At 37.5% G+C, this 14,196-nt stretch overlaps 1 protein-coding gene across 1 annotated transcript in view; it reads right to left on the bottom strand.

Moving 5' to 3' along the window:
• LOC148861413 (fumarate hydratase 1, mitochondrial-like) overlaps positions 1 to 14,196 on the bottom strand; it is a 35,305-nt gene that overhangs the window by 14,807 nt on the left and 6,302 nt on the right. The window contains 3 exon segments of the mRNA XM_088985852.1: positions 1,516 to 1,519; positions 3,590 to 3,669; positions 3,865 to 3,975. Coding sequence (XP_088841978.1) covers positions 1,516 to 1,519; positions 3,590 to 3,669; positions 3,865 to 3,975 — 195 coding nt within the window.

Genomic DNA, 14,196 nt, shown 5'->3' with positions numbered 1-14,196 from the left:
ATAACTGCCTCAACACTCTCCTTATTCCCTCCAGCTATAATTGCCCTCATGTGATTAATTGTTCAATTATTTCCCCCCCTTAGCTGATTGTTGACCTTTCCTCTTCCTAGCATTAATTGGGGCCTATGAAACGGAAATTCAGATCTTTTATTTCTCAAAGGAAAAGAGCTTCTACAATGTTTACTCAATTGACATGCCTGACACTGCAATTGACTCACTGACAAAGACTCAAACAACTTTTGAAACAAAACTTTTTAATGACTCAAAAAAAAAATGACCAAGACGACTGTGCCATAAATAGGCTTGAGTCTCACTGGACGAACTCAAGGACACTGTAGCCACAAGACCAGCTTTATTCTCCAACATGTAGAAACCATCCACCATGCTTCCTCTACAAATCGTCTTCCCCGAGGCCAAATCCTAAAACACACATGAAGACGGAAAGAAAGTAACTGAACAGTTCAAGGAGTGAGTACTACTAATGGAAAGCAAATTTATAGGTAATTTAGGAACATGCAATACATTATAAAGGGTAAGGCCGAGTGTGAGAATTATGGTTCCTTGGCCGGCTATGGTGGAGAAAGAACCATTAGCTAGTCTCACCTTATCTCTCCCAGAGAGAAGGTTGTATGCCTGAAATAAATTTGACTTACCAGTCATGTGGTTTGAGGCTCCGGAGTCGATTACCCAAGGAGAACCAGAAGTATGAGATGACACATGGAAGGCAGCGGCAATGTTACCTGATGTAGACGCGAAAGAGGTAGTAGTAGGACCAAAATCCATCTGGCAAAGAGTCCTACCATATAACTCCAAATGGTCACGAAAGGAGTTGATGATCTCTTCCTTAGGGTAAGAATTTGGATGTCTTTCCTGAATTACCATGGGATTAGTATCTTGAAATGCCATATTAGTTGAGTTATACTTTTTTTTATTCTACTAACTTGGTTTCTTGCCCTGATCAATTGTTGACTTCTTACCCAAATCCTGTGCCCATTTAGGTTTTCCATGGAGATCTCAACATGTATCTCTAGTGTGTCTTGTCTTCTAGCAGTGAGTGCACCAATGTTTACTCTTATCATCTGTTCTCTTCTGAGAGCCACCCTTCTTAAAACCACCTCCGACATTAGTATCTGAACTTCCCTGGACAGCTAGGGCAACTGGCTCTCCCTTTATACAATTCATCACTTCTTCTCTCTTCTAACTGAACTAAGGCATAAACCTCCTGAACTGATGGCAAATCTTTACTTCCCAAGATCTGCACCCTGATGGACTCATATGAAGGATTTAGCCCCAAGAGAAAGGCAAATACCTGTTATTGAGATACAAGTGACTTGTATGCCTTCGCATCTTCATCACACTTCCAATTTACATCCTGATAGTGATCAAGTTCTTTCCATATCGATGTCAGATCTGAATAGTACACCAAGAGACTCCTCTCCCCCTGTGTTTGCAAGTAGAGGATTCAGCTTGCAGTTGGTATATCTTAGCATAGTGTCTCTGCTCTGAATAGTGGACTTTGCTTGTTCCCATATTTCACAAGCAGTTTCAACCCACATAAATGTCTTTCTTACCTATGGCAGTATGGAAACCAAGAGCCATGACATCACCATACTATTTTCTTAGTTCCACCTATCATATTCAGCACTTCCGTTCTTTGGTTCCTTCACTTTCCCATTGATGTATCCTATTTTCCCCCTAGCAGTGATGTAGAGTTTTATTCCCCTAGACCATTCAAGGTAATTCAGACCATCAAAGGGAATAACAGCCATGGGGAAACTCATATCCATTCTCCCACTCACTCCATTTTGACTTCCTAAAACCCCTAAAGTAGCAGAATTCTCAGACGACATGGTCAACACAGAACTTTTTATCTAAACTCTCAACTTAGGATCCCTCCTTTTATCTAAACAAAAAACTCCACACATAACAAGTGAGCAGTCCAGACACACTTCAGTTTTGGACTTAATCTGAGCACAAGAACAGCACCAATTTCCAGAAAAAACAATATGACAAAACTGATTTTCAGACCTGTATGGAATAATGGTCCCAGCCTACTAGTTTTCCAGGTCTATAAGCATCAATCACTAAGAGAGATCCTTACACACATGAAATCAAGCCAACAAACAGAGAAAGCAGGTCATCCGTGACCTACCAGTTGCAGATCTGATTCGATCAACCCAGATTTAATCCTCTGTTCCGCCCAGATTCAACAACTTTTAGAAGAAACTTTATCGCCCAGATTCAATGGCCTTGCTCTGATACCATCTTCACGATAAATCCAATTGAAAAATAAAGAAGAAGAGAAGAGAAGAGAATAAAAGAGAAGAGGAGAAAAAGAGAAGAAGAAAGAAAGGAAGAAGGATTAGAGGCAATTGAACAGTGCTGGTGGCGCCAGCTTCTATTATAATATATAGGGCAACAAAAAATAAGAAGGGAAAAGACCTTTGTGCCGCTGCTGTAAGTAAAGTACAATAACAGAAAAAATAATATGCTTTAACCAACCAAACAGATCCTAACAAAATAAAATAAATTAATTCAACATCACCAAACTCAAGCCAAAATGGAAAGTTTTGACACTTAAATTATGTCTCAAAGTAGAGTGTGAACTAGACAGTTTCCACTCAGGTTTCAGTTTGAAGCTATGGTAATTGACATGAAAGTTTGAATATTTGACTTCACCATACCATATCAATATGGAACACCAATTACGCACCAATACTATAAGTGCCCTTTTATAATTCATTTTTTTCTTTTTTTTTCCCTTTTTGATGAGTGTTTTCTAATTCCCTAAGCACACACACAGTTCCAAGAATGTAAACAGGGGCTGAGGGTCCTGAAAAGCACTAGAAGGATATCTTCAAAGAAATCCTCAGAATTTAACATTGGTCAAAACCTTTCCCAAAAAGTAAAGAAAATGAGATCAAAAGGATAAATTTTGATCAAGAAATTTCATTATCATCTTCATGAATTGAGCATGGTTCTTTATGAACATCATGTCATAGTAGGGTTAATGCCATACATTGTTAACCAATTCAAGCACCTTGGCTATAATACACAACCAGAATTCAAGGAAAAGCCAGTATTATAAATAGACTCGCACACCAAAAGATAAGTAGATTTGATCAATAGAACCAGATACACTGACACACTGCTTAACAAAAACTTGGGAACTAAATGCATTTAATCAACCATTACCTGACTAATCTGAAAAATTAACACCATTTCTTCACATACTGAAATATTGTACAAAATTGTGTACTATTTATGTTTAAAACTTTGTAGTGCCAAATAAAAATACCACATTTTGCATTAGTCAGATACTTGGATACATCTTTACAAGCACGTCTGGGTCTCAAGCCTCTCAAGTCAAACCACCCATACATGGATACATGAAAATGCTCTGGCTTCTCTGTTTATATGTATTTTCAGAAATAAAGTTATCTTAACTCTTTTCAAAAAAAAAATACTCAGGTGTATAAAATACAGGGATCGAGATGCACAACATGCAATATGAAATGCTCTGGTGTATGAACATTAGCAGGCCAACCACATGAAATACATAAGAATGAGCTGTAGCAATGTGCATGACCTGAAGCAATGTGCATGCAATTGTTTCAAGCTTGGTATAAACCTTGAATTTATTTCAACTGCTGCAGCAATGTGCATGACCTGAAGAAAGGAACATAGTCCTAGTTAGCAACTAATAAAACAATAGTGGTTTAGTCATTTAAATTGCAAAGTGAGAAATTCTTGCCATCTTTAAAACAAATTATCTTAAGAGAAAAGCAACAAAATCATTGTTATTAGAAAGATATGCAGAACCTACAACATATGCCAAGACCATAAAATAAGTAGATGCCTTACAGTTGGAAATGTGTCATTTGAAGATTGCGACCTATTAACATGGTCATTTGGATGCACAAACTTTTCACCACGTTTATGATCAAGAATTTCAGCTGCTCTATTTGCAATAACCTAAAGAATGCAAAACAATCAATAATTATAATATCATCCAACTTTAAAAAGTCAGAAACCAAAAAATATGGTCGCAATTAAACATGGAATGTCCTTTAACATGAACTGTATGAGAGCTAAGGTTATAAGGAATTAATGTGGAAAGGAATCACATGAACTGTACTAACAGTCAGAAATCAAAAAATAAATTGCAAGGATTGTATTCATTAAGAGCATATGCCAATATAGAAGAATCACAATGTGGGAAGGATACAGAAACAGCACAGCTCATACTTCCTCTTATTACTAACATAATACAAATGGAATACTCGTAGGATACATTTGAACTGTGGGAGCTGAATTGGATTTGAATTCTATTTACAATTCTGTTCCACAGAAATGAAGTAACAACTCTCATAATATTCCAGATTCCATTAAAACATGAAATTCAAATGCCAAAAATCCTTCTTTTTCTAATTATCAAAAAAAAAGATGTCCTTTTTCTCAATGGTGTTCCTTCAAGGTGGAAAGTGGGGAGAATAACAGGATTTGTAAGGATTTCTGGTGTGGCTAGTTGTCAAGGTGACACCTAGGCGGGTGCCTAGGCGACAAAAAAGATGTCCTTTTTGTGCACTAGGTTATAAAATACTTTTATATTTTTAACTTTTTTACGTTATAATTATAAAATAGACATTATTAAACTAGAATATTCATTTTATGTGTTTATATACTAATCTCCCTTTATTATTTTCTTATTTTGTTAGGTTTTAGTCAACGCAAACATTGCCAACTGCTGATTCGAACCCATGGTTCAAAGTATCGATACACCTCTATGTATTAGCAGAGGTGTATCGGTACTTACAACGATACTCCCTCCTTTTTAATTTCTTTGGTTTTCAATTTCATTTTTAAACATATATATATTATTTAAAAAAATGGGTCCCCGGAAACACCTGTAAACAGGTATCGGTACCCCAAAGATACAATACAATACACCCGATACGGGGAGTATCGTATCGAAAATTTGATCCTTGATTGAACCCTCAAAATTTTCAAAACCTGAACCAATAAGCAAGGGAAGAACTTAAAATTTTGCCTAATCAACACATTTTCTTCTTCCACATCTTCTTCTTCTTCTTCCACCTTTCCCTTTCTTCTTTACTATAACAAAAGTAGGGGTTCAGCCCCTATATTTTTTTGAATTTTCTTTCCTTTGTTCTTTTTCTTCTCATAAAATGTTGATTTTCTAGACTTAAACATGAAATTTATACTTCTCTTATGAAAATTATGAATAATTAATAAGGAAAGATGGTTATGGAACCTAGGGAACTACCCTAGGATATATGGTTTTACTTAAAAAATATCCATCGCCTAGGCAGGCGCCTAGACGACTAGGCGACAAGGCGCCCCACTATCGCCTAGACTTGCCTTGGCGCCTTGAAAGCTATGCTCTTCACCATTGGCAGTTTGTTTATCCTCAGCCATCTCAACTCAACTGTTACTTGAAGCATGAAGACCGCTAAGGGATGTAGAAATCAGTGAAGTTGCTAACTTCTTTCACACCCTTAAGGAGGTCTATCTCTCCCCTCGTGCATCTAACCTCCGTCTTTGAACCCTTCACCCAGCAAGCAAGTTCTCAACCAAGTCCTGCTTCAAGGATTTGATTGCAAAAAATCAGGCCTCTATTCAGTTTCCTTCCAAGAGGATGTGGTGCTCTCATATTCGACCCAGGTTTTGTTTTTTTTGTGTGTGGTAAGCCTGCCGGAATAGAATAAACACTTATAATCTTCTCTAGAAAAGGAATCTTGGAAGAACTTGCTTCTCACTGCACGTCTGTTGTTTATGTTTAAAAGATGGGGAATCAGATCATCATCTCCTGCTTCATTGTGAGGAAACCAGGAAAATTTGGTACTTCTTTCTTATTACTAGTAATTAAGTACATGCGTTGCACGTGAGAATTTTTTTTCATATTAATTACTTGAATTTTAGATATACCATAGTTAAGATAGAAATTGAAAATTAACAAAAAGTAACAATATGATTAAAAATAAATTTAAATATTTATTATTCAATTATGACATCATGGGTTTCTTTGAAAGCTTGGATCACTGACCCACCATTTAGATAAGAAAATAACTTTTCTTTTGGATTAGTTTTAAATTAGGGAAAATTATAGTCAGAGCCAACTGTACATTTAAAATTAGGCTACAAGTTGGTCTATAAACCAACAAAACTCTGACAACTAGCTCTACATTTCAAATTATAAAAACCCTCGCCATGTCATCGGAGGCTTATGTGGCTATTGCCAACATGAGACTCTTAATCCATGTTGGATACAACAAAAAGCTTATACTAAAATTGTCCTTTAATGTTGGGTGATTGGAAAATTAAAAAAAAAAAAAAAGGTTTTTAGTCTCTCTCTCTCTCTCTCTCTCTCTCTCTCTCTCTCTCTCTCTCTCCCTCATAGTCATCTTTATCTGCTCAACAACTATGTGATTTGAAGATAAATAAAAATGGTTTTTGGTTTTTGTATTTACATTCTCTATATTAATTTCTCTTATTCTCTCTCTACCTATCGTTCTCCCTCAATCTCTCTCATTCTCTTTCTTGGTCGACCTCTCATTCTCCCTTAATTTCTAGCGTTCTCCCTCGGTTTCTCTCACTCCCTCTCTCGTTTTTTTTTTCTTACACACTTATATGGTATTAATCACATTGTATAAAAGAGCATGAGACCAACTTGGTATGGTTCAAAAATTATTACACCAATTTAATAAAAATTCACAAGAAGCTCTTGGCTATGAAATTTACACCAACTGGAGAACGATAGAGATTGAGGGAGGAGATATTGACTAAGAGGGAGAGTGAGGGAGAACAATAGAGAGAGAGAGAGAGGGGTTTTGATTTGGCTATAGATCGAAGCTGAGAGAGTGGGAGAGACAGAGGGAGCGGGAGATCGAGAGATGACTCTGAGAGTGAGAGAGAAGGGAGGGAGATCGAGAGACTAAGGGAGTGGGAGAGAAACTGAAAACCTATTTTTGGTATAGGTTTTTTACTGTGTCCAACATGGACTAAGAGTCCCAACTCCCATGTTGGCAACATCCACATAAGCCTCCGATGACATGGTGAGGGTTTTTATAATTAGAAATGTAGAGTCGGTTGTCAAAGTATTGTTGGTTTTTAAATGTACAACTGACTTTGACTATAATTTTCCCTTTAAATTATATAATTCATTTACATTATATAAAATATTTTTTTACTTATCACACTTAATCTTTGTTTGTCTATGGTATCATATGACTCAAACCACTAACCCACCATCTAAAAATAAAAGTTGTTTGATTTCTAGTTTAACATTAAATTTTGTATTACATTTTCATCATTGATAAAATTATTTCTTATGTATAAAACTTGTTTTTGTTCAATATAATGAATGCACAATATCAGAGATGTACCCAATATTTTAGTTTTTATAAATATATAACATTAGATATGTGCCCAAAATTTTCTCTATCCTTTTTTTTGTGATTCTTTCTATTTTCTATTATTAAAAATTTTATTATTTAACTATGACATCATTTCATTTCTAGGTAAATTTTGAATTTGGCATTCCATTTGCATCATTAATAAAAATACTTCTTACATTTCATAGTTATTTATTTATTTTAATTATTATTATTATTATTATTATTTAATTATGGCATTATTTATTAATTCATTTGACCCCAAATGGTCGAATTGCCTACCCACCACCAAGAGGGAAGAAAATGGTTTTGTTTTCAAATTACTTTTCAAAATATTTATTTTTATACTATTAAAATTAATATTGTTGATTTAATTACAAGAATTTAATGATGAGAAAAATATATCTTAAATATAGAATTTAATTAGAGAGAATAGGAAAATATTTTCATTTCCAATTGGTTTTAAATTTTACATTCCATTTCCATCATTAATAAAAACATTTCTTATTTATCATACTTATTATTGTTTAATATGTATGTTAAAAATGTCCCAATTTTTTTAGTTTCTATTTTTTTCTTTTTATCTATTTTTAAATTTTATTACTTAATCGTGGCAACATGGATTAACCCATTTGACCCAAAATGATTTAATTTCTTACCACCACCTAGATGAAAACACTATTTTTGCTAGGTAGATTTTAAAAGTATAAGCTTTTATGTTATTGAAACTATTAATTTATTAAGTATGGATTTAATTAATAGAACTTAATGATGAGAAGAAACAAAAACGACTAAAATATATGATTCAATGAACATGACTGCAAGTTAATAACTTAAATGTTGGATTTAATGAGAGAGAATTGAATGCATTGAATATCTTTAAATTACCTCTCTTCAACTCATTTAATATTAAGAACCGGTTACCCTATTTGCTCTCATTTTTTATCAATAAATTTAAATATAGAGGGGTAAATTTTGTCCTTAGAAAATTCCAGAAATATTCTTGAAACCATTCGTGCTTTTTAAAGTAGCATAGATGTTTGATCATAGCTGGGTTTTTTCAGAACATGTTGTGGATTTCTTAAGACAGTGGCAATCTATTGCTCATGCTGTTTTATGGAATGTCTGGGAAGAGAGAAACAACCATGTGTTTAATAACAAGACTAGAAACCAGGAGGAGCTCATTTCCATTATCTCCCACAGGTGCTTCCTTTGAGCCATCAGTTCTGAGTATTTTAAAGCAATCTCTATTTATGATTTTCACAGGAATGCGGTAAATTCTTTTATTTTCCCATCATACCTCCTGCCCTGCTCCTCTTAGTTTGAAACTCAATTAGGATGAGGAGATAACTCTGAATTTTGATGGAAGTACCTTTGATAATCCAGGTGAAGCAGGTGTTGTATGTGTTTTCAGGAGGGATGGAAACATTAGTTGGGTTTTCAGTGGACCAACTGGGGCTGCAACTTCAACTAAGGCAGAAATTTTGGCTGCTCTCACTAGCATCCGGTTAGCAAGAGATTTGGGTTTCTTGAATTTTTCCATCAAAGGGGATTCCACTAACAACATTAAATGGTTAGATAAACCTGAAACTGAAAATGGTCCCTGGAACTTAGCCCATTACCTGGCTAAAGCTAGAGATATTCTATCTACTATGATTGTAAACTTGTGCTGGATTCCTAGGGAGCTAAGTACTGTAGCTGATGGCCTAGCTAAGAGCCTAGGCTAGCATTCACAGGGAATATTTTTATAGTGACAGTTCAATTCCTGTGTAGTTATTAGAGAGTCCTTTGAGGTTCCATGTCATACATCTTCTCATGTATTTCTTCTCTTTTGAAGGTGGTGGAAAGGTAATGGAAATGGGGTTTTCTCAGTGAAGTTTTTCTCCCTCATAGCACAGAATGTCAATGAAGTTGCTTGGAAGTGGATCTGGCAGTCAGGTGTCCCTTCTAAAGTGATCTTTGTCGTATGGACTCCTACGGAGAGCCATTTTAAACAAGATCCAGACTATACATAACCTGATGGCTAATGGCATTATTTTGGTTAGCTAGTGCTCCCTTTGCCAATAATTGGTGGGAATCAGTTAGTCATCTTCTATTGTACCGTTCTTTTTCCTATGCAGTATGGAGTCATCAGTTAGTCATCTTGAATTCTGTTTTTTTCTAAATCAGTCTTGCCCAGATAACAGAGTTTGATCAGAATCCGCCTTAGATTTTTTTTTTTTTTAAGAAAAATCATCCTCAGATTTCTTCTCTTGCTCTTCATTTTTCAATGCTTTATTTCACTCCGAGGAATGGTGCTTGCCTCTTTTCCTACTAAACAAGTGTGTTGTACTCCTGTTCCAAAAAGGTTAGGGCTTTTTCTGAGAAGTGGTTCTCAAAAGGTCAATACTATGGATGTATTTCAAAGAAAAAGGCCAAATTGGTGACTATCCCCTCATGTCAGTAGCCTTTTCCTGAGGAATGGTGAGACAATGGCTCGTCTATTTATCTCTTGTCCTTTTGTTTCTTATATTTGGGATTGGTTCTCCTTCGTATGCGTGGAACCTTTTTGACTCTAGCTTCTTCCAACAACCAAAGAAGAGAGGTAGGGTGATGTGGAAAACAACAAGAGCATCTGTCATTTGGTTGGTGTGGGAGAAGAGAAATAAAAGGTTATTCCAAGCAAGGTTCACAATATCGATACGGCTGATACACCAATAGGGGCATATAGGCCTTTACCGAAGCTGATTTCTCCTTTTTTTTAAACCTGGTTCAGAGGGGTCAGTTTAAGGCCTGTCTACCCCCTGAACCGGGTTAAACCCTGTTGACAGGTGTATTATATGTACTGTACACAGGTTTAGTGCCTGCAGGGGTATTTTTGTAATTTCTGTAGACCTCTTGTGTTGAACGGCCAGTATAGTATAAATACAATGCTTCGCTCAACTGAAGCACTATCTTTTGAGGCCTTAACTCGGTAGCCTCCTCTTCTTCTCTTCTTCTTCTTCCTTCTTTCCTTTCTTCTTCTCCTTCTCCTGCTCAACATGGTATCAGAGCAGGACCGTCCAGGCCTAGAAAACATCCAGCTGTGGTCTCTCTCCATTGCTGCGTAGGAGCTATAGTCCTGATGCTCGAAGACAAGGAAGAGGAAGCATCCTCTAGTGCTGCGGTTAGTCTCCACTGCCGAGTAGGGTTTTGCTACAAGAAAGCTGATTGTTCAACTTCCTAGCACAGAAAAGGGTTCTGCAACAAGTTTTTTGTGCTGGTAACTGGAGTTGCTCGGCTAAGAAGACTGTAGAAAACCATCCCAGATGTACGAAGGAGGGTTCTGACCTGAAGAGAAGTTTGAGTCCATGACTGTAGTGCCTATTCACAGTTCGGGTGACCTAGGTACTGAACTGATTTTTTTTTCTGTTATGGTTCTCTTCTTGCACTTTTTCGATGGACTGTTAATGTCCCAAAATCTGAGTAGGGACTGTCCCCCTTCCTCCGATTGTGTGCTGCTCTATTCAGCTCTCTAAGGGGTTGTTGATGAACCCTAAACCCTAAGTGACTGTTCGGCTGCCCTGGAAAGTGGATATCAGCCGATTAGGTGTGGTGAACCACCACTCGTATTGCTGTTCCTACTGAGTTTTTTTTTTCAGCTGAGAAGCTGCATTAAAGTTGTAAAACTGTAGGTCATTCAGACCTGGTTACACTGCAAGTGCAATTCGTATATTGTTCTGTGGACTCCTACACAGTGTAGGTCATACAACCTAGTACTGCAGCTGCAGTGTTTATGCTTGGTTCTCTGTGAAACCGAAAATAAGCAAGTGCCCAGTTGTGGACTATAGCAGCTCTGTAAGGCAGTGTGCTTTTTGGTTTTGTGTACTTCTAAACCTAGAATCATGAATAGTGAAAATTCAGCTACATCTGGAATCTCCACAATGCTGAATGGAATGAGTGGGAGCAGTGACCTATCCTTCCCTATGGCTGTTGTTCCTCTTGATGGGTTAAACTACCTAGAGTGGTCAAGGGGGATCAAGCTATACATAACTGCAAGGGGAAAAATAGGCTACATAAATGGAAGAATCAAAGAACCACCTTCTAGAAATGCAGAACATGATAGATGGAATCAGGAGAACAGTTTGGTTATGTCATGGCTTTTGATCTCCATGCAACCGCAAATAAGGAAGAACTTCATGTGGGTTGAAACTGCAAATGAGATCTGGGAACAGGCAAAATCCACATATTCTGAACTTCAACACTATGCCAAGATTTATCAACTGCAAGCAGCTTCATCTACTTGTAAACAGGGGGAGAGGAGTTTATCAGTTTATTACTCTAACTTGACAACTGTTTGGAAGGAATTGGACCATTACCAGAATATTGATTGGAAGTGTGATGAAGATGCAAAATTGATTAAGAAACTTGTCTCACAGTAAAGAATGTTTGCTTTTTTGCATGGTCTCAATCCTATCTATGAATCCATCAGAGTACAAGTTCTAAGTTCTAAGGATCTTCCTTCAATTCAGAAGGTCTATGCTCTTGTCCAGTCTGAAGAGAGCAGAAGAAACCTGATGAACAGCACCGGAGGGGATGCAATTGTGTTAGCGGCAAAGGGGGGTTCCTCTACTAGTGGTGGACCTTCTTCCAAGAGAGGGGATTTCCAGAAGAAGATAAGGAAAAATTGTGGTGCACTAATTGTTAGAAGCCCCGACATAACAAAGATACTTGTTGGGATCTCCATGGGAAACCAAAGTGGGCTCAGGATTTACCTAAGAAGCAAGGCTCAGATGTAATTAGAAGACACGGGCAACAAGGTACCAAGAAACACCACATGGCCAACATGGTTACTCGGGAGAATCAGCCCTCCACTTCTACTATGACTCAAACACCACATGGCCAACATAACTACTTTGGATCTGACCCAATGGAGGATATTGTAAACTCCTTCCGTGACAATTTGAAGCTTTATGGTAGAGCAATACGCCAGATGGATGCTCCTCCCACCACCCCTTTTGCATCCACATCAAGTAATCCTGCCACAACTTTCAACGTTGCTTCTCATGACCTTGACTCTCCATGGATCATTGATTCTGGAGAGTTTGATTTTGGAGAGTCAAAACACATGACTGGTATGTCCTCTTACTTTCAAACTTATCACCCTTTTTCCGGAAGAGATAAAGTGAGACTAGCTGATGGATCATACACTTCCATAGCTGGTCAAGGAACTCTCTCTCTCTTCCCCTCGGCCTTACTCTTTCTAATGTTCTTCATGTTCCGAAATTCCCTATGAATTTGTTCTCAGTCAGTAGTGTTACAAATTCCTTAAACTGTTCTGTGACCTTTTTCCCTTTCTATTGTGTGATTCAAGATCTGGCCTCGGGGAGGATGATTGGTAGGGGACATATGGTTGATGGACTCTATATGCTGGAGAATACGGCTGGCCTTCATGTTACAAAGTCTATGAGTCAATTCAGAAAGAGTAAAATGTATTTGTGGCATTGTCGTCTGGGTCATGTCTTTTGAGTCCTTGAAAGTTGTTTTCCCAGAACTGTGTAAGTCAGTGTTTGTTTCTAATTTTTCTTGTCAAACGTGTCAGTTAAGCAAGCATTGTAGAACTCAATTTCCTCAAAGAAATAGTAAATCTAAGTTTCCTTTTCACATTGTGCATTCTGATGTGAGGGGCCCTGTTACTTTACCTTCTGAGAGTGGCTACAAGTACTTCATTACCTTCATTGACGATTATTCCATATACACTTGGATATATCCAATGCGAACCCATGAGAAAGTACCAAAAATTATCCAAGATTTCCAGCGGATGGTCTTCACCCAATTTCAGACCGAAATTCAAATATTTCAATCAAACAATGCAAAAGATTTTTTTTCATAGTGACCTCACGGAGTTCTTTGCTTCACATGGCTCACTTCACCGGAGCTCCTGTGCTCGCACGCCACAACAAAATGGTGTGGCTGAACGAAAGAACCGACACCTTCTTGAAGTGGCACGAGGTTTACTACTCCACATGAATGTTCCCAAACGATTTTGGCTTGAAGCCGTCCTTTGTTCTACATACCTCATTAACCAAATGCCCTCTCGTTGGTTAGAGTACAAAGCCCCACATCAGCTTCTCTTTCCTAAGACCCCTCTTATTTCTATTCCTCCTCATGTTTTTGATTGTCAGTGCATTGTCCAAAACCTATCTCCCACCCGGGGGAAATTGGATTCTCGTGTTATCCCGTGCATATTTCTTGGCTACTCATTCTCTCATAAAAGGTATCGTTGCTTTGATCATGTTTCTCAGAAATTCTATGTCTCCATGGGTGTTACCTTCTTTGGCGATGAGCCCTTCTTTCTTGTTTCTCCTCAAGGGGAGTGTAGGCATGAGGAGAAACTGATTCATCTTCCTCCTCATCTTGAAGCAGCGGAGAGAATATTGTGGTATCTTAAGAAGTTCCCGGGTGTTGACTTATTATTCCAGAAACATGGACATTTGGGAGTTGAAATTTACACAGATGTGAATTGGGCTGGATCTCAAAGTGACAGAAGATCTACTAGTGGTTACTGCACCTTTGTAGGGGGGAACGTTGTTACTTGGAGGAGTAAGAAGCAAACCGTAGTAGCTAGATCCAGTGCTGAAACTGAGTACCATGCAATGGCACACGGAGTAGCCGAAAGTATGTGGATAAAGAATCTATTGGGGGAGTTGGGTTTTCCAGTAGATAAACCCATGACTCTACTCTATGACAACAAGGCAGCTATAAGTATCGTTGTCAACCCAGTACTACATGATAGAACAAAGCATATTGAAGTTGACAAGCA

This window comes from Nelumbo lutea, chromosome 4, assembly GCF_056320005.1.
Source record: "Nelumbo lutea isolate HS-2025 chromosome 4, American lotus-T2T, whole genome shotgun sequence".
NCBI classification, from domain to species: Eukaryota; Viridiplantae; Streptophyta; class Magnoliopsida; order Proteales; family Nelumbonaceae; genus Nelumbo; species Nelumbo lutea.
This window is presented reverse-complemented; position numbering and strand designations above follow the sequence as displayed.